The 21,940-nt window shown below is 38.1% G+C and overlaps 1 protein-coding gene across 1 annotated transcript; it reads right to left on the reverse strand.

Annotated features, from left to right (window-relative positions):
- Window positions 1-5,022: 5,022 nt before the first annotated feature.
- LOC141344530 (uncharacterized) lies at window positions 5,023-17,043 on the reverse strand. Its single transcript, XM_073849409.1, has 8 exons — window positions 16,918-17,043; window positions 14,438-14,447; window positions 13,237-13,308; window positions 12,747-13,140; window positions 11,440-11,453; window positions 11,229-11,356; window positions 5,586-5,692; window positions 5,023-5,152 (listed from the first exon to the last, which is right to left on the reverse strand). The coding sequence occupies exons 1-8, from the start codon at window positions 17,041-17,043 to the stop codon at window positions 5,023-5,025; spliced, it is 981 nt and encodes a 326-aa protein (XP_073705510.1).
- Between the last annotated feature and the right edge of the window lie 4,897 nt (window positions 17,044-21,940).

Consider the following 21,940-nt stretch of genomic DNA (forward strand, 5'->3'; position numbering starts at 1 on the left):
ATATATATGAGAAAGAAAAGAAAAGTGTTCAAAGTATGAGCTGATCACGGGTTATCATTTTGGAACAGAGACAAAGAGATGAGTAACAGCAACAAAAACATCAGCACCTGCCGTCTATAAACACTGCACTGGTCAAACAGGAAATTAAACTAGCTAAGTAAACTCAGGTAAGGTTAACACCAGCCTCTCCCAACCAGAAATGCAAGCATTATGACAACATTAAACCTATGGTTCTCACTGGTGAATTTTCTTCTTTTTTGTCAGTGAACTCTATTTGAAGACTAAAAAACATTAACAAAGATTCTCTGCCTTTTTTTTAATTGTGAGTCTTATTTGAACATCATTTGGCACTGAGAATTCAAAGTACAGGTCAGATAGACTGTTCTGTGCTTTGAGAATAATCTCGGTGCTGTCCTTGAATGAGTTCCAAACATGTTGCCAATTATATCTGGTATCAAAGGTCACTGGTGCAGGGGGTAAAAAAAAAAAAATAGAAATAGCGAGAGAAACAGACAGAGAATACGGCATAAAAACATAACAGCGTCTGAGCTGCAAATGAGTCTTTTAGCTTTTTCGCCATGTCGGTGTCATGAATAATGAGTCTGAGGTCTGCAGGAGTGCATGGGCAGCTGTCTGATAGTCCTCTGGCAGTAACCGGAGCCGTTATTAGATTATATAAATAGTCAGTTTACAAGAAACAAAGACAGATTTAAAAGAAAAGGGAAAGGATAGAGAAGGGAAAGAGATTTTCATTTAACTGGGTCTTGCTAACAAGACCTGCATGTCTATTATTCATCCCTCATTGTGAAGTTTACAGGGATCTTTTTTTTTTTTTGGCCTGACAGGGGAAACAATTAGGCTGAAGGAGACTATGGATGTTTAATGAGTCTTATAAGCAAAAATAAACATAAACCTACAGAGCAAGATAAATCCTACCCGTTAAACTCAACGACTGAACATTATGTTGAATTAAACACAGCGATTTTCAAAGTTCAACATTTCATTTATGTGGATTATTGCTTGTGTGAAACCATGAAACCAAATCTTATATTGCATTTGCAAGTAATTGGCCTCATAAGGAAACACTTTCACTTTCATTTTAAACACAAGCTGTGTTACATCTAAAACGGTTAACTGACTATCTAGGCTGACCTCGGCACCATCAACATTGCCCAGGGCTTGTCATCTGCTCATCACAAACATTGCCCATGACTATCCCTTTTGTGCCCTTCATTGCTTTCACAATGAAACCAACAGGCTGCTTAAATGGCTAGGTCTCTTCAGACTGTCCAAGCCCTAGAAAAACAAGCATATCCTCTCTTGTGACCACCTGCAACCTGAATCTGCTTTACTCTGCACCATATGCTTGTGTTAGCACAGCTGGCTTTCTGTTGCCAGGGATGTGCACCTCTTCTTCAAGTTGGGTCAAATCTCCTGAACCTCCAGCTGCATCTGAACTCCACAGCGCCCATCAGCTACTGTCCTCATGTTACTGCTGACTCATCCTCAGGCCTGAAACAACCTGATATGTGACCTTTCATATCAAAACAAGGTTTTTTTTTACTCTCCACACTGATGCAACACAGATTCAGGGGATATGTTACTTAGCCTGGCAAAACTAAATAGGTGTTGAGATTTTGAATCAAAATAAAGTGCATCCATCCATCATAAAACTACCCCACCTGGCTCGAGGGGGGGGGGGGGGGGTTAATAAAGGCCTTTTGAAGCAAATAAATGTGTTTTTGTAAGAAAAACATCCATATTTAGAAATTTATCAACTGTAATCTTTACCTTACTGTCGCACATGTTCACGAGATTCCAGCGGATGACATAGGACAGGGATCCTCAAATCTTACCCCGGAGGTCCAATGCACTGCAGAGTTTAGCTCTAACCCTAATCAAACACACCTGAGAATGCTAATCAAGGTCTTCAGGATCATTAGAGAATCACAGGTAGGTGAGTTTGATCAGGGTTGGAGCTAAACTCTGCAGCGCATTGGACCTCCAGGGTAAGATTTGAGGAACCCTGACGTAGGATGTAGGCATAGCGTAAGCTCCGGTGAGAATATGTTAGTCTTGCAAGAACCAAGTTTTGTTTACACCAAAAGGCTTATATTGAAATCCTCTGACATTTTTTTTTCTAATTTGTAACCAGTGTTTTGTTTTTCTCTCTTCTTTGCGCTTCCGTGTTTGTCATTTCTCAACCAGAGCTTGTGCTACGACTACATCCTGTGTCATGCTCTGGAACGCCAGTCTCGTGAATGTGTGTATGCCAGTTAGCGAAAGTTAAAAGATGACCGTTTATAGTTTTACATATGGATATTTTTCTTACACAAACGCATCGATTTGCTTCAGAAGGCCTTTATTAACCCCCCAAGAGTTGTGTGGAGCACTATTTATGATGAATGGATGGATGCACTTCCATTGGATTAGCAAAATCTCAACAGCCATTCACTGCCATTATAAAGCTTGGAAGAGCCAGGACATTTTTTTAATATAACTCAGATTGTATTGGCCTGAAAGAAGAAATACACACCTAGAAGTGTAAGTAAATCAGGGGATAATTTTCATTTTTGGGTGAACTACCCTTTAATAACTTTTTAAATATTAAACGGGAAGAACTTAAAACATCAAGTTTGGTGGTGCAGCTCCAACTAAGAGGCTGCTGAGCACTTGATGTACTTGAATAATGTAGGTTTCTGCTTAAAGCATGGGTTTTGTATGATGACAAATATTTGTTATCGATAGTTAATAGATGTTTTAGTGCACGGGTGCCCAAACTCGGTCCTGGAGGGCTGGTGTTTAGCTCCATCCCCAAACTCTGGAACAATCTAACACTGTTCGGGAGGCAGACACACTCTGTCACTTTAAATCTAGATTAAAGACCCATCTCTTTAACCTGGCTTACCCATAACACATTAACACATTTCTATAATTCAAATCCGTTAAAGGATTGTTAGGCTGCATTAATTAGGTCAAACGGAACCGGGAAAACTTCGCATAACACCTCATTGCATCGTACGAAGAATGGCATCTACACTAATATTAGTCTCATTCTTATTCTGAGGCCACTGTAGCCACCAGGTCCAATCTGTATCCAGATCAGATGGTCACTGCAGTCCCCCGGGTTCCAGTCCGTACCCAGCCCATATGGTGGATCGGCACCTAGAGACGACCTCTACAGCCCTGAATTTCAGCAGAGACCTTGTAAACTAGATGAGCCCCAGAGACAGATCCTTAGTGATGTCCTCATCACCTAGACAGCCATTGGCGCAAGACAACAGGAACCTGATAAGTCCTCTGAACAATCTGACTTGCTGCAACATGGAACAATTTCCATTTCTGTCACAAATGGAGTTTTGGTTCCTTCCTTAGTTGGGGACACTTAATTTCCAGTGATATCGTATACTATTTGAACTGAACTGAGCTGGATGATGACATCACTGAATTCAATGATGAACTGCCTTTAACTGAAAATGTATTCTTTACTGCTGTCCTTTTGCATTATTGACACACTGTTGTCCTATTTATTACTGTAAAGTTGCTTTGACACAACCTGTATTGTTAAAAGTGCTATATAAATAAAGGTTACTTGACTTATATAGCACTTTTAACAATACAGATTGTGTCAAAGCAGCTTTGCAGTATTAAATAGGAAAACAGTGTGTCAATAATGCAAAAGGACAACAGTAAAGAATCAATTTTCAGTTCATCATTGAATTCAGTGATTTCATCATCCAGCTCAGTTCAGTTCAAATAGTATACGATATCACTGGAAATTAAATTTAGTGTCCTCAACTGAGCAAGCCAGAGGCGACAGCAGCAATGAACCAAAACTATGTAACAGAAATGGAGAAAAAAAACCTTGGGAGAAACCAGGCTCAGTCGGGGGGCCAGTTCTCCTCTGGCCAAACACACCAGCAGTTTGTTCCATGCTGCAGCAAAGTCAGATTGTGCAGAGGATTCATTAGGTTCCCATGGTCTTGTGCTCCGAGGTCTTAACTGAGGATCTGTCTCTGGGGCTCATCTAATTGACATGGTCTCCGCTGACAATCCGGGTTGTAGAGGTCATCTCTAGGTGCTGTTCCGCCCTCTGGTCTGGATACGGACTGGATCCAGGGGACTGTAGTGACTATCTTATCTGGATACAGACTGGATCTGGGTGGCAACAGTGACCTCGGAATAAGAATCAGACAGACTAAGCTGGCTTTCACACTGGGCTCATTTGCTGAGGTCCGATCCTGGGCGCGCTTGTTCCTGGTGCCCCCTGCATCGTTGGTCTAGTTTCATACTGAACTTGATTCTGTCAAACCCTGGCATGTTTGCATTCAAATTATGTAATCACAAACGTGCACAGCACATGATAGAAAACAGAATGCGGGTCAATAAATTGTGTTTTTTATTAATTTCGTACTATTATGTTCAGCAGCAGCATTTAGACTCCTTTCTGCTGCCTACAAACAGACTATTTTGAGGATATGACTGATTGCCATTTATTTGCTGCTTTGATTGCACTTGCAGCGCATGAATACACTGCAGACTCACTCCTGGACAAATTCCAGAAAAAAATCATCAACACTATTATCTCTTACATGTGTTTTATTAAAGTAAATACACTGTAATCATCTAAAACGCATGCAAAAGTAAGTTTACTTCCTGAACATGTGTGCACCCAAGTCTGTGTTGCTTTCATATTCATGCCAATCACGCCACAGTTCAAGTGCAACCGAACTCAGACCATCTCCTCCAGGTAGTCTCGAGTTCGGTACCCCGATGCACACCCGCATGACAGCTTTCACACTAGCCAAACATACCAAACTGGGTGTTATGGGAAGCATTCCCGGTTGACCTATTTAATGCAGCCTAACAATCCTTTAACGGATTTGAGTTATAGAAATGTGTTAATGTGTTATGTGTAAGCCAGGTTAAAGAGGTTGGTCTTTAATCTAGATTTAAATACATTGGCAAATCAGGATAATAGATAAGGCGCACCTGAACCAAAAGACACGATCAAACATATTCTTATTTTAAAAAGCTCTTCTCACAGATCCATTGAAAATTACTATTACATGGATAATCGGCCCATCCTAATCTAATTAAAGCACAGTCTTCATCGCCTGCATTACTATTTGGCTCTCCAGACTCCCAGAACCTGAAACAACAGATCAGCATTAGAAGATCAGCTTTCTGTGTGATACTGACTGTGATAGTGTTCATTTTATCAGCTTTTATTCCCCATGATTAGTCAGACTATTTGTTTTGGGAAACATAAGTCTGGGAATTTTAGTCAGTATCAAATTGATCACATGGTTGATAGGTGGCTAAATAAAACACTGTGCAGAAACTGTATAAATGTATTGGGGAATTTAAAGTCTTGATATTTGGCAACCCCAAGCATGAAAACTTGTGACTTGGTGTGAGTTGTCAACAATATTGCATGCTGTTATAGTCAAAATTAACTTTCAATTATGTCAGTGGTGTCTTGTCTTAGCCAAATTTTTTATCAATCTCAATTACCAAAATTAACAATACACTTTGAGAATCATTTATTAGATAATAAACCATTTAATCCAGTGATTTCTCACCTATAGCTTGGTGTGCTCCCATCAACCCATTTCCATGTTCCCTCCACTTGTCTGTCAGTCAAACCAATCCAGACATTACTTCCACAAGATAGTTTCTTAACAAAATCCTGAGAATATGAAACAATAACAAATTTAAGTCATAAAGAGAAATAATGTTTACTTTTCTTACAATAGACTAGGTGTCCTCAACTAGCGGACCTCTATCTATTTCTGGACCCTGGGTTTCGTCGCAGCCAGACTGTTAGCTATAGTGACAATGATAGCACCATTTTTTATTTCCACAGTTTTAAAGGGGTCATCCGATGCCCATTTTCCACGAGTTAATATGATGCTTTAGGGTCCTAATGAAAAGTTTGTAATATACTTTGAATAAAAATTTACAATAGTAGTGTAAAACAAACACTCGTTTTACCTGGTAAAAATGGCTCTGTTCTCAGCAAGCGATATCAGTACCTGGCCCTTTAAATTATATGAACCTCTGCTCACTCCGCCCCTCAGTTCTGTGGGGCGTGTCATTATATAGCACATGGGGTGTTGCCTAGTAGAGGATGGATACCCGAGCCGAGCCCGACGGGACCCGACGGAACCCGACGGGTCGGGCCGGGTTCGGACAGATATTTAGAAAGGATGCTCGGGTTCGGGTCGGGCTCGGTCACCTCAGCGCGATAGTGCGCCTGTGTTATAACGGCGCTTTTTGCCCAGTGTGCACTGATGCTCTCATCTGTTGACATTTCCGAACGCTTTTTTTACAGTGGCTTAATAAAAGCGGGCTTTCCACACAAAAAAGTGCATGTGTCATTAGTATGAGTAAAAAGAGATTTTAACTGTGTCGGGCTGGGATCGGGCTCGGACATAAATATCTTAATGCTTGTCGGGCTCGGGTCGGGTTCGGTTACTGCTCTGTCGGACTCGGGCCGGGCTCGGACAGAAAAATGCGGCCCGATCCGCACTCTATTGCCTAGACAACAGTTGAGGGTTTATTTGGGGAAATAATGGCTTTGAGGCTCACGAGGCTTTGAAAACACATCTGTGCAACTATATCAGTTTGAACCGGAGTTGGAGCCGGAACAAGATGACACCTGCGAAGAAGTTCGGCAATTACGGCTTAAACAAGGAGTTTCTGAATGGTTAGTAAACTTAATGTCACTTTGATATATCTTTGTATGTACTAGCAAGATAGTGTACTGATAGAGATACGAGCGCGATGTGTTTACTGAGGTATAGCTGACTGAACAAGAGCAAATAAGTGATCGATTAACATAACTTACCCCGTCCTAATATTGAAATACATAAATGTGAGTGTTATCTTTACTCGTATGCAGTTGCGGGCTGTAAACACTGTTTTGCATGTATTGCGTTAAAGTTACCATTCTTAATGCAGTTATAACTGATCCAAAACAATTTAAAATAACTGTACATGACATAATCATTAACAGACACCGTTTTAAACCATCTAGCGTTACAAAGCTAAGCTTAATGGAGTTTTACGAAAACGTACACAGTTTGTAAACAGACAACACCTTAATGCATTGTTCATTATAAACGTCCGATATAAATTGGTCTGATGACCCAGTTTGTTGTGATTGGTCTACTGCATGCAGCATGTAAGAAACGGAACGTCCATCACCATTAAACACCCAAATAGCCATGGTATATGCCTTAGCTCAACGCAGAAACATATTGATAAAGCACTACAGTTTGTACATCAATGTATTGCTCTATTCTTTATCATAACTTCAAGCAATAACAACGACAAACATTCACTATTCATTGACACATTTCTACACAATTGCGAGCGAACAGATATTGCTGTTAGCCGGTTAGCCAGAGACTTACAAGCTCTACAGAGACCCGCACACACAACTAAATACGTATTTTTCATGCTACAGAGTACATGAGAAAAACAATTTAAAAGGGTTACTCAACTTTCAGAATAAAAATTTCTGATAATTCACTCACCACCACGTCATTCAAGATATGAATCTCTTTCTTTCTTCAGTTGCAAAGAAATTATGTTTTTTGAGGAAAACATTCCAGAATTTTTCTCCATATAGTGGACTTCAGTGGTGCTCAACTGAGGTTAAAATGCAGTTTTAATAAATAAGGATCTTATCTAGCAAAACAATCACTCATGTTCTTAAAAAAAGTAGTATTTATACACATACTCTGTGCACTCTGGTTCAAGACAGTTAGAACGTGTCAAAAAACTCCCTTCCCATTTTCTCCTCCAACTTCAAAATTGTCCTACATAGCTGTTGTAAAGGGTGTTTGACCCACCTTGCACATTCACTTCAAAAACACTGGGTTGGTACTTCTGTAGTGTTGTCGATTTCGAACTTGGAGGAGAAAATGAGATGGGAGTTTTTTGACATACCCTAACGAATTTACTCTCACAGTGCAGAGCACAGCATTTTCTCGACATGATGCTATCCACAGGAATTCACTACGATAGGCTCTTTCGAGATGCAACGGCACTGCGTAGCAATTGTGCTTCATTCAAGACCTTTCTGCTCTGTGCACTTTGCTTCTTTCTCCCTCTAAAAACACATAAAGTGCCACCTTAAAGGGATAGTTCACCCAAAAATGAAGATCCTGTCATTAATTACTCACCATCAAGTTGTTCAAAACACAGCTCTCACGATACAACCCATACGCTGCAGTACACTGTAATCACTGTTCTATTTGCAAGCAGAGGAAGGCTTGCAGTATTATTACAGTAGTGTTCCTTCTTTTTGCAAACAGTAACAGTGCTTCTGGTACAGGTTGAATCATGAGAGTCATGCTTTCAAAACCCAAAGTATTCCTGTCGCTTCAGAAAATTCCAGTTGAACCACTGGAGTAACATGGACTACTTCTATGATGTTTTTACTACCTTTCTGGGCCTTCAAAGTGTCAAAAGTTTCTTAGATTGTCAGTGGATTTTGATTATTATGCTCAATGTTTACTTGTTTATAAAGTAAAATCTGAACATTTTAGTTAAAGCCCTGAACCCCCATACAGTATCTTTTCTGTCGCATGGCCTTTTGACATACATCTAAGCCTTAGATCTTCAACCCTGCTCCTGTGGACCCACTTTCCTGCAGAGTTTTCCTCCAAACCTAATCAAATACACCTGAACCAGCTAATCAAGGTTCAGGATCACTTGAAAAGTCACAGGAAGCAGGTCAGAAAGAAACTTTGCGGACAGCGGGTCCCCAGGAGCAGGGTTGAAGACCTATGATCTAAGTAAATGGTCTAAAGCAGAGGTATTCAACCCTGTTCCTGGGGACCCACTATCCTGCAAAAAAGTTTAGCTACAACCCTAATCAAACACACCTGAAGCAGACAATCAAGCTCCTCAAGACTGCTTGAAAATTGCAAGCAGGTGTGCTCAAGCAGGTTGGAAATAAACTTCCGAGGAGAGTGGGTCCCCAGGAGTAGGGTTGAAGACCTCTGGTCTAAAGCACGTGGCAGGGTGTGTCTGAATCTACTTTTGCTAGTTTACGGACAGGAAAAATGGTTGTGCGTGCTCCGTGCATGGTCTAAAAGGGTTGTCCCTATTCTCTTAATGAGTCATGGCTGTTTTGGGCATATACAAGTTACTGTGCACCCCCTTTCGTTCCTCTCTCCTCCATGCTAAACGTGATCGTTTTCCGAAAGTTTTAGTTTTTTTTTAGTTTTTATTTAAAGGATCCCCATTAGCTACAGCCGTGCTGCAGCTATTCTTCCTGGGGTCCTGAAAAAGTCATTAAAAATACAACAAGTAATTGGAAAAGGTAAATACACATACACATATACACCTACATGTACACATGTATATACACAAATCAACATACATATATACCCTCATACGGGCATGAAATATACACATATAAAAACACATATACCCATAAATATACACCCATAAATATACCTACACATGTGCATGTACACACATATTCACACACATATATAAATAAATATAAACAGTCAGATGTATTATTTTGATAGATGCTGTTTTACATATAATTTAAATTTATTTACATTGTTAGTAAGTATGATATGCTTTGGCAATTTATTCCATTCCTTCATACCTCTGAACATAACAGTATTTTTTATGGCATTTGTTCTTGCTATGGGTAAGGTGAAGTTGCCTTTAATTGCATGTCTGGTACTGTACTGATGATTGTCTACACTAAAAGAAAGATGCTTAAACAAAACAGAAGGCAATTTTGAGATGGAAATGTTTCTTATGAGAATTAACAGTGAATATAACAGTCTGTCTTCGACCAACAACCAGTTAAGATCTTTGTGCATTAATATAATATTTCTCCTATAGCTGCACCTAAGTGCTACACGAGCAGCTCTATTCTGTATAAGTTGTAATTTATTCATATATTCACCAGTGGCATTTGACCAAACCACTGGGCAATAGTCGAGGTATGTCAATATTAGTGCTTTCATCGCATAATTCATAATATTTGAAGTTAAAAAATTTGCATGTCTTTTCATAATAGATATACCTCTTCCCATTTTTGCTATAATATTATTAATATGTGTTTTCCATGATAACTAGAGTCAACTGTTACACCCAGCAGTTTGGTCTCATGCACCTGTTTAATATTTACGTTATTAATTTGAACATTAATTACAGGATTTTGATTAATGTTATAATTTGAACCTAAAATCATGCAGTTAGTTTTTACTGTGTTTAGTGCCAGTTTATTTAATTTGATCCAATCTACTACATATTGTAATTCTATATTTAAAACAGTTTCTAGTTCCATTTGTGTACTTGCTGATGTATATATAGTTGAATCGTCAGCATACATGACAATGTTAGCCTTATGTAAAATGTATGGTAAATCATTAGTAAAAATATTAAATAATAATGGACCCAGACAACTGCCTTGAGGTACTCCACATGTGATATTTCTGATACCTGAGAAGCTGCCATTAAAAAACACTGTCTGTGTTCTGTTTGACAAATAACTGTACATCCATGTGATTGCTGACTGCTCAAAACCATAACAAGATAATTTTGCTAATAACAGATCGTGATCTATGATGTCAAAGGCAGCAGAAAAATCTAAAAATACAGCACCAATAATATTTTTCTTTTCAGTCTCTCTATGCCAATCATCAGACATATGAGTCAGTGCAGTGGCAGTGGAGTGACTTTTTCTGTATGCATGCTGAAAATCTGTTAATAAATCGTTTGTATAAAAATAATTATTAATTTGATCATATACTATAGATTCCATTATTTTAAATAATACAGGTAATATACTTATCGGGCGACTGTTGGGACCAGAAAAAGGCAGTTTTTTGTCTTTGGGCAGAGGAACTATTTTAGCCTGCTTCTATGCATGTGGGCAGGTACAGTAGATAAAACTAAGGTTAATGATGTGGGTTAGAACAGGGGCAATAGAGTCAGCAGCTAGTTTAAGAAGCCTGCTGTCAAGACCGTCAACACCCGGTGGTTTGTTTTTACAGGATTTTAAAAGATTCTTTACTACAATACTCGTCACTCGGCGCACAAATGGGGGCAACTGCATTTTAACAACGTGGTGCAGGATGTGAAAATGATAACTGCATCTAGCTGTGTCGCACCAAACGTATGATAAGGTCCCTTAAAAAACCTTGGTATAGATTTATCTACTTAAAAAAAAATGTTTCACTCACTTGTTCCTCTCTGTTGTTTATGATGATCAGATCTGCTCCCTTGTCTGTACAGTATCTTCTGCTCTCATACCAGCTCTTCTTCTGAGAGGAAATGTAGTAGAAATTAGATCGATAGTACGTCCATCCATCTGTAAATACAACCAGTTCAACTATTAGCACTTTATTCCCATCAACCATTGGTTGTTTTAGCTTAAATTTATTTCTTGATTACCTCTTTCACGAAGACTCTTCAACAGTTCATTTTTCACTTGATTTGACTGGTCTCTTTGTTTAATCAGTTCTTGGTTATTTGATGATAGTCTATCTTTTTCTTTTGTGAGATCAGCATTTCTGGTTATTTGCTGGTCTCTCTCTTTTGTGAGGTCAGTATTCCTGGTTAGTAGCTGGTCTCTTTCTTTTGTGAGGTCAGTATTCCTGGTTAGTAGCTGGTCTCTCTCTTTTGTGAGGTTAGTATTCCTGGTTAGTAGCTGGTCTCTTTCTTTTGTGAGGTCAGTATTCCTGGTTAGTAGCTGGTCTCTTTCTTTTGTGAGGTCAGTATTCCTGGTTAGTAGCTGGTCTCTTTCTTTTGTGAGGTCAGTATTCCTGGTTAGTAGCTGGTCTCTTTCTTTTGTGAGGTCAGTATTCCTGGTTAGTAGCTGGTCTCTTTCTTTTGTGAGGTCAGTATTCCTGGTTAGTAGCTGGTCTCTTTCTTTTGTGAGGTTAGTATTCCTGGTTAGTAGCTGGTCTCTCTCTTTTGTGAGGTCAGTATTCCTGGTTAGTAGCTGGTCTCTTTCTTTTGTGAGGTCAGTATTCCTGGTTAGTAGCTGGTCTCTTTCTTTTGTGAGGTTAGTATTCCTGGTTAGTAGCTGGTCTCTCTCTTTTGTGAGGTCAGTATTCCTGGTTAGTAGCTGGTCTCTTTCTTTTGTGAGGTCAGTATTCCTAGTTAGTAGCTGGTCTCTCTCTTTTGTGAGGTCAGTATTCCTGGTTAGTAGCTGGTCTCTTTCTTTTGTGAGGTCAGTATTCCTGGTTAGTAGCTGGTCTCTCTCTTTTGTGAGGTCAGTATTCCTGGTTAGTAGCTGGTCTCTCTCTTTTGTGAGGTCAGTATTCCTGGTTAGTAGCTGGTCTCTCTCTTTTGTGAGGTTAGTATTCCTGGTTAGTAGCTGGTCTCTTTCTTTTGTGAGGTCAGTATTCCTGGTTAGTAGCTGGTCTCTCTCTTTTGTGAGGTTAGTATTCCTGGTTAGTAGCTGGTCTCTTTCTTTTGTGAGGTCAGTATTCCTGGTTAGTAGCTGGTCTCTTTCTTTTGTGAGGTCAGTATTCCTGGTTAGTAGCTGGTCTCTCTCTTTTGTGAGGTCAGTATTCCTGGTTAGTAGCTGGTCTCTTTCTTTTGTGAGGTCAGTATTCCTGGTTAGTAGCTGGTCTCTTTCTTTTGTGAGGTTAGTATTCCTGGTTAGTAGCTGGTCTCTCTCTTTTGTGAGGTCAGTATTCCTGGTTAGTAGCTGGTCTCTTTCTTTTGTGAGGTCAGTATTCCTGGTTAGTAGCTGGTCTCTCTCTTTTGTGAGGTCAGTATTCCTGGTTAGTAGCTGGTCTCTTTCTTTTGTGAGGTTAGTATTCCTGGTTAGTAGCTGGTCTCTCTCTTTTGTGAGGTCAGTATTCCTGGTTAGTAGCTGGTCTCTTTCTTTTGTGAGGTCAGTATTCCTGGTTAGTAGCTGGTCTCTTTCTTTTGTGAGGTCAGTATTCCTGGTTAGTAGCTGGTCTCTCTCTTTTGTGAGATTGGTAATGTTGGTTAGTTGCTCATCTCTGTCTTCTGTATAGTTTGTACCATTTGTATGGATGTGGATACACAGCACTATGACTGCTGTCAGCAGAAGAACACACAGCAACACCAAACACACTACAGCTGCTCTGTAGTTTCTGATCTTCACACAATCACTTCCTAAAGATGAAAGATAATAGATAAATACATAAATGTTAATTACTCATTTGAGTAAAATGTGTGTTAGTTGTTCTAATGAAATTAAAGTTTTAGTACCTATGTGTTGAGGTGGTCTCCTGCCATTCTCTGTTTCTGTCTTGACACAATGACTGCTGACATGTACAGGATCTGCATGAACATAGATATTCATCTCAGTTTTATCATTCTCATATATCCCATGTTTCCCAGGATGGTTCATATTGTTGTAATAAGACTCAATCAGTCTGCTGGAGTTGTGTGTGACTATTAGAAGTTGTAGTTTCAAGTGGGGTTGCACCACTCTCAATTTCTGCTTTATGCTTCTATTTCATTTCACATGTGAACATGTGATGCTGAATGTTGTTCCTGTTTAGTGTTTGTGCAAGCTCTACTTTTTTAACACCATTTTTACACTAGTTAGAACTAAAATGGAACTACACTCTTAAAAATAAAGGTGCTTTAAAGGTTGTTCACAGTGATGCCATAGAATAACCATTTTTGGTCAGAGGTTCTTTTAGTCCATTCAGTCAAAGGTTTTTTTTAAGAACCATCTCTTTCTTAACTTTTTACAATCTGAAGAACCTTCTTTTGCCACAAATAACCTTTTAACCTTTATGGAACCATTTCCATGAAGCACCTTTATTTTTAAGAGTGTAAACTAGACAAAAGTTTGGATTACATTTGTTTATAAATACCATGTCTTCCACTCAACACTCAACACTCAAAACCACACAAAAACAGAATTATAAACTTGTCTACTTGTTGAAGATATCAAATTTTCCATCCATCTATAATAACTGCATGAAATGATTTCTAGTAAACAATTGGACAAAAGGCCTTCAAACCTTTTGTGGACTTTCTTGTAAACCACCTATTTTGTTTCACCACGTAGTTTCAGGAACTTAGTTCTAGGAACTAGCCATCAGGGTTTTTTCTAGAGAACCAACTTCCCCCTCAGTGCTGCTTTCTGTGTGATATGAGAATTTGAGAATCTTTTATATTAGTCAGTTTAATTCAGTGATAACTTACCCAGAGGTAAGTGTGCTGTTATCAACCCATTATAACGTTTAAAAAATCTAATTCTGGAATATATTTGAAATAATGTTTAAATATGCTAACTAACATGCATTTAATATGAGTAAATGAATCATTTTTAATCAGTGTTTTACTCACTTGTTCTTCTTTGCTGTTTATAATAGTCAGATTGGCTCCTCTCCTCTCTCCTGTCAGTCCAGTTTTTCTTTGTAGGAAAATGTAGTAAAAATCAGATTAATAGCACCTCCATTCATCTGGTAACACAACCAGATTAGCTCATTTATCCTCAATTGAAACAACATTCATACTGCATCTTTTCATATTAAATATTTGTGTAGTTTTAAGTGTAGTTCAAGATTACCCATTTCACAAAGATGTTTTCACTGTAGGTTCTTCTCCTCTTTTAACTGTTGATTATATTTAGCCATTTCGTTATTTGTGGTGTGTGGACTGCACCGCTGTGTACTAATAAGAAGTTGAATGTTAACACTGGTGCGACAACACTGAGCAGTCATATCCCGTGTGCTTATATAAAAACATTTTTGCAGATAAATGATGCAGATCTCACCCACCCCACTCCCCCTGTGAGCATTTTTTTGACTGCTAGAAAAACTAGTCATGTTGTTAAGCCTTTGTGTTTTTTAATTGTAATTGTGTTTTTTTTTTGTACTTTTTCAAAATTCTATTGACATTTATATTCACAGGTTATTTTCTTTTTTTTTTTTCATTTGAATTATTATAAACTCATTTATTGGGTAGGATTATAATTGAGAAATGTATGTCTCTGTGTTGTCTTGATACCTAATCAGGTGACCATGTCATGTGATAAATTGATTGTTTAAATGGATTCTGAGTGTGTTTGCAAACTGACACCCTGATGAAGGCAAGTTAGCCGCAATGCGTCGGTGCATGTTAGATGTTTTTAATTGTAAAGCCATGTGAATAACGTCTTTTTATTCTTACTAAGAAGATTTTTGAGTGCCTTGGTTTGATGAACTTTTTACTTTGTTTGACATTGACACTGGATAATAATCCATCTCTATCTTTATCAGATTTTGCTTTTGGATTATTAAATGGTCTTTCTCTGTCTGTTGGGCTGTGATCTTAGTTAGAAGCTCTTCTCTCTCTTCTGTGTGGTTGGTGATCTTGGTTAGCATCTGGTTTGTCTCTTCTTTGTAGTTTGTGTTGTTTTTTTATGGATGTGGATACACGGCACTATGACTGCAGTCAGCAGAAGAACACACAGCAGCACCAAACAACTGCTCTGAAGCTTCTGATCCTCACTGAAACTATGATAAAGAGAGATTTGAAGATAAATGTTAGAGTTTGCCAACCGAACTCAGGCCAGAAATGTTAATACTGTCGTAATAAGACGTATTAAGTAATAAGAGAATTATTGAAAGTTATTGCTTCAAAGTGGACTGGACCACTCTGAACTTCTGCTTTTTGTCTTTCATTTTTGTAATGCACCACTGTGGTCATGTGATATCTTGTTCAGGCACAGCTTTTTTAGACAAAAAGTCAGAAGATGGGAGGGATTTTTTGTAAATTTGATAGATGTCTGATGCTGTGGCCTCCCTCTTATAGCATTCGACATGTTTTAATGCTGTCTTTCCTGTCAAAGCATTTGTATTGCACCAGCAACTACACCAACTTCATAGTACAGATGTGATGTAGTGACATGAAGCCATTTTCACATCTTATTAAAGGGATAGTTTACCCAAAAATGAAAATTCTGTCATTAATTACTCACCCTCTTGTCATTCAAAACCCATAAGACCTTCGCTCATTTTCGGAACTCAAATTAGGAAAGTTTTAATGAAGTCCAAGAGCTTTCTGACTCACCAAAGACCGCAATATATAGTGCCTATAGAAAATCATCATACCCTGTGAAAACCTTTACCTTTTGTCACATTACACCCTGGAAAATAAAATAAATCCAAATAAAATAAAAAAGTCTTTTTTTAAGACAAATTAAGTAAATTTTTGAGCTGTTTGTAAACATTATAACCTGTCTGTCACGTGAAGAGATGAGGTCAGGGTCCAAAATGCAGGTAAGGATTATTTTTAATTGAACAAAAACAAAAGGCCAACACGGCACAACACGACATGAAATGCAAGACAGACAGAATTGAAACAATGCAACCAGGAGGAGTGTTGGGAGATGGGAGACTATATAGTCCGTGGTGATAGGGAACAGCTGTGGGTGTAACGAGTGTGACTGGTGTGTGTGATGGGACAGGTGGGTGTATGTGATTCGGAGGCAAGTGCGGGAGGAAGGGAGATAGTGACCTCTGGTGGAGAAGGGGAAACACCGCAGTCCAGACTCGTGACACTGTCACAGTTCTGTCTGTTTGTCTACTTGGTTTCCATCGGCGTCTCGGCTGGAGGATCCCTCTGCTCCGCCTCCAGCCTCCGAATCCAGGACTCCGCCTTGGCCCTCCGACCCTGCGGCTCCACCACGGCTCTCAGCGCCCTCACCTTCATCGTCGCCCGTCGGTCCACCAGCTCCACCAGGCTCCATCGTCTCTCCGGCTCCGCCCTGGTCAGTCGTCGTACCTCCGTCCCCTCAGGACTCTGCTCCTCCGGCTGTGCCTCGTCGCGCCGTCCCACCGGCTCCTACGGACTCCTCCCTCCCTTCGGCACAGCCTCCATCCTCTGTCGCTCCGGCTCCGCCACGGACCTCTGGAACTCCGCCTCGGTCGCCAGAGCCTCCTGTTCCACCTTGGCCCTCCGGATCCTCTGCGTCACCCTGGATCTTTGGCTCTCCGTCTCCGTCTCGGGCTCCTCCTCCACCTGCTCCGCCTCTGTCAGTCGGCCCCATGGAATCATCAGCCCGTCCTCCACCATGGCTCCTCTCTCCGTCGGCTCCACCGTGGGCCGTCATTAGGCCTGCAGCGACGCGTCGATGACGTCGACGACTCGGTTCTAAAAAAAGGTTGACGTCAAATCCAGTAGTCGACACATCACGTCCACTCACCAGACGTATGTGGGCGACCAAAACAAAGCAGCATGGATAACGAAACTCCGTCCACTTCTCAGGTTCAGCAGCCTGCACTCCCAAGCAATACATGTCATCAGAAAACAACTCGCCGTCCTACCTCAAAGGTGTGGGAATATTTTAAACACAGCCAGAAACGTAACGGTATAGTTATATGCAGTCTTTGCAAGATGGAGCTAGCATACCACACCAGCTCAACTTCCATGTGGGAGCATCTTTTAGGAGGAAACTGCTAACTATGTAAAAAAAAAAAAAAAAAAAGATAAATCATCTAATTAGTCATTAGAATAGTCGACTATTCGATAAAATAATCGTCAGAATAATCGTTTTAAAAATAATCGTTTACCCCCAGCACTAGCCGTCATCATGGCTGTGTTCTGGGTCCTGCTAATTTCCTCCTGCTCCGGGTCCCTCCTGTTTCCTCCCTGGCTCCTCGCACCGTCGTCGCCCCCTTGGACTGTCTTGTTTGCCACTAGGACTTTTGTTTTGGTCCCCCTCCTTGGACTTAGTTTTTCTGTTTTCTCCGCCCCTCTTTTCTGTTTTGTTTTTGTTTTTTCTACGGCGCGAGGATGCGCCTATTCAGAGGGGGGCGTAATGTCCCAGTTCTGTCTGTTTGTCTACTTGGTTTCTCCCTTTGTCTCCCCCCGTCGTTCTGTCTACCTTGGTTCAGTCCTCGTCAGTGTGATTCCGGGCACCTGTCTCTGTAATTAGCACAGAGGGGTGTTCGGTTCCGGTTTTTTTGGAGTCGACTCCGACTCCCGACTCCTAATTTTGGAGTCGGTGGAATCGACTCCTCGATTCCATTTACTTTGAATTAAAACAGGGTCAGGATTCAGAAGGTGCGTCTCAATATGCTTCCTCGTTTCCTCACTTCTCGCTCGTATGTCCTACGACCCTAAAAAATGACGCATTTCTATAGACAAAATGCATCTAAAAATGCATTTGAGATGCTGCAGGAGAGTTACCTGATCCAAACGGGCCAAAACATGAGAATTTATTATTTTAAACTTTAAGTTTATAGCGTAATTGCTTGCCCTGTGAGGCGCTTTGAGATCCGTTTGTAACCCTTAGCATGAAAACTTTCAGTTTACGGTCATATCCTTATCTGTAAATGTCATACATTCACACGAGCATTTCCATTTATGCATAAAAGTCCATTCTGGCAGTCTGTGTTAAGTTTAAATCTTTAGCTACTGAATGAGCGAGTCAGACTGGAACACAGAACACAGACAGGGAGACAATTAATACTCAGCAAAAAAAACATTCATTGAAACATCTGTCGTTGAATGTTAAATTTAGATTTAAATTCAACATGTAGTGCACGAATTTATGGAGGGTAGGAACGGCTGTGACGGTGGCAGATTTTTACCATCGCCGGTGGTGCGGTGTTTTATTTATAAATAAATGAGGCTCAAACATTATTCACAATCATGCGTGTTTATTTGAGCAATTCCGTCGGTGAACAAGCAGCCTACAAAACGCTAAAATAAAAGAAATAATACATTTAAATAAGAAAGTAGCCTAAATAAGTGTTAAATAGGCACGTTAAATATAAACAAATATTTGTTGCAAAAATTCCTAACCTCGACAGCTCATCTGAATTACTGGCCGAGTTCTCTTTCTCTTGTTCTTTGTTTTCCTGGCATTACTTATTTTTTCCTCTCATTTCTTTATCTTTTTGTTTTAATTTCTGTATCTTTACATTCATTATAATCTTTTCGTTATAATGAACTGTTGCTGTGTTGAACTTGAAAAAAACACTCGACACTGAAAGTCGATTCCTGACCTGGAGTCGATTCCGACACTAGGGCTAGTGAGAGTTGAGGAATCGACTCTTTTGGAGTCGACTCCCCATCTCTATAGCACACCCTTTATAAGTCTGTCTTTGTCATGAGTTCCCTGTCGGTCTTTATTTGTTAATATTGTCAAGGTGTGTGGAGATATCTGTGTTCCTGCCTGTTGATCAGAAGATTATATTAAAATAGTGTTTATTGTGTACCTCGTCTCTCGTCTTGTCCGTCCAGCACGCTAAACTTATTATATAACCCTCATCATTAAAGTAAAAATATAATTTTATTATTATTTTTATTTAATTATTATTAAGAATTAATTAGTGAAATGCCTCATTTGGTAAAGTGATCAGCCCCTTTAGAGTATAACATTATATACTCTAAAGTGATCTGCTGCTCACAATTGATTTTGATATTTTAGGTATTATCAAATTGCCAGAGTTTTGAGAACACAGAGGACGTAAGGGACTATAATGTGACAAGTACTGAGGAGCTAAACGTTTTTGCAAAAGCTATATCATCAAGTTTTTCTGAGCTACTGAATATGCTGATATTGAGATGAATCTGTAATATTACTTACAAAGCAAAGTCTTTTGTGGTAGGAGTGATAGTCCTACCATACTTGTAACAGGGAATCGAATTTACAGTTATATGGAGTATACATGAGACTAGATAATGATCCGAGATATCATCGCTTTGCTGCAGAATGTCAACGCCATTAACATCAATTCCATGTGACAGTATTAAATCTAGAGTATGATTTCAACAATGAGTACCCAGGTAAAAAAAAAGTGCACTAAAATGCACTTTATTTAAGTATACTTAGTACACTTTTCAGTAATGTACTAAAAGTGCTCTATTTTCGCACACTAATTTTGTACTTAATGTACTAAAAGATAGTATTAAGTATATGTTAAGATAAACTTAATACCATCTAAGTGTACTCAACTGTGCTATTTTGAGACACCCTGAAATTGAACTAAAATGTGCTTTTAACATACTATATCTGTATTTTAAAAAATATATTTAGTTAAAACTAGAAATACACTTGAACCCTATTTTTAAACATTTATAAATATATTTAAGACTAATTTAAAGTATAATAGTAATATATTAAAAGAATATACAAAGTGTGAAAAAAGTGTGCTAAAATACAATTCAAGTACACTTAGTGCACTTCCCTAATGTACTTAAAGTGCTCTATTTTCAGGCACTGATTTTGTACTTAATATACTAAAAGTTATTCTTAAGTACTCCTTAAGATAAACTTAAGATCATCTAAGTGTACTCAACTGTGCTATTTTGAGACACCATGAAGATGAACTAAAACGTGCTTTTAACATACTATCTCAGCATTTCCAAATATGTATTTTGTTACCACTTATAATACATTTGAAACATATTTCATAAACCTTTAAATATACTAATTATACATAAAAAATAAACTTACTGATTATTTAAAATACAATAATAATATATAACAAATGTATACAAGGCGTATTTATAATGTATTGCCCACATATTTTTTATTAATAAAAAATACACTTATTAATTAATTAAAATACATGAATAATATATAAAAAATGTATACAAAGCGTATTTATAATGTATTGCCCAAATATTTTTATTAATAAAAAATACACTTGATGATTATTTAAAATACATGAATAATATATGACAAATGTATACAAAGCGTATTTATAATGTATTGCCCAAATATTTTTATTAATAAAAAATACACTTGATGATTATTTAAAATACATGAATAATATATGACAAATGTATACAAAGCGTATTTATAATGTATTGCCCAAATATTTTTATTAATAAAAAATACACTTGATGATTATTTAAAATACATGAATAATATATGACAAATGTATACAAAGCGTATTTATAATGTATTGCCCAAATATTTTTATTAATAAAAAATACACTTGATGATTATTTAAAATACATGAATAATATATGACAAATGTATACAAAGCGTATTTATAATGTATTGCCCAAATATTTTTATTAATAAAAAATACACTTGATGATTATTTAAAATACATGAATAATATATAATAAATGTATACATAGCGTATTTATAATGTATTTTTTATTAATAAAAATATGTGGGCAAGACATTATAATTACGCTTTGAATAAATTTATTATATATAATTGATATATTTTAATTAATTAATAAGTGTATTATAATGAATAAAAATGTATGGGCAATACATTATAAATACGTTGTCACGAAACGTGTAGGAAAGCAAAAAAATAACGTCTTCAATAAAAAGTCTTCAATAAATCCTCAGGCAGAGTAACAATAGACAGGAATGGCGGGAGAAGACGTGCACACAACGAAGGAACATAGGTGTAACGCTTGTAGCCGGACAAAGAAACAAGGAAATCAAACAAACTTATAAAGGGGAGATAATTACAACAACAGGTGGAGGGGATCACACTAATGAGCAGGAAGACCAAAAAAGGGCATGGGAGAAACCAAACAGACAGTCCAATGGGGGAAACACTGGGAAAAACCAAGACAAACAGTCCAAGGGCGTGACATACACTTTGTATACATTTATCATATATTATTCATGTATTTTAAATAATTAAGAAGTGTATTTTTTATTATTAAACATATGTGGGCAATACATTATAAATATGCTTTGTATACATTTATTATATATTATTCATGTATTTTAAATAATCAACAAGTGTATTTTTTTGTAATAAAAATATGTGGGAAATACATTATAAATACGCCTTGCATACATTTGTTATATATTTATGTATTTTAAATAATCAACAAGTGTATTTTTTATTGATAAAAATATCTGGGCAATACATTATAAATACGCTTTGTATACATTTGTTATATATTATTCATGTATTTTAAATAATCAGTAAGTTTATTTTTTATGTATAATTAGTATATTTAAAGGTTTATGAAATATGTT

This window comes from Garra rufa, chromosome 10 (assembly GCF_049309525.1).
Source record: "Garra rufa chromosome 10, GarRuf1.0, whole genome shotgun sequence".
Lineage (NCBI taxonomy): Eukaryota > Metazoa > Chordata > Actinopteri > Cypriniformes > Cyprinidae > Garra > Garra rufa.

What these genes read in the sequence shown, in the direction of transcription:
- LOC141344530 (XM_073849409.1), bottom strand. Translation starts at nt 17,043, where the DNA reads ATGGTGGAGGACGGGCTGATGATTCCATGGGGCCGACTGACAGAGGCG. An exon ending in GAGACCACCTCAACACATAG is followed by an intron (nt 13,141 to 13,236) that starts GTACTAAAACTT and finishes TTTCATCTTTAG; the next exon opens with GAAGTGATTGTGTGAAGATC. An exon ending in GGGAGCACACCAAGCTATAG is followed by an intron (nt 5,153 to 5,585) that starts GTGAGAAATCAC and finishes CTGTTGTTTCAG; the next exon opens with GTTCTGGGAGTCTGGAGAGC.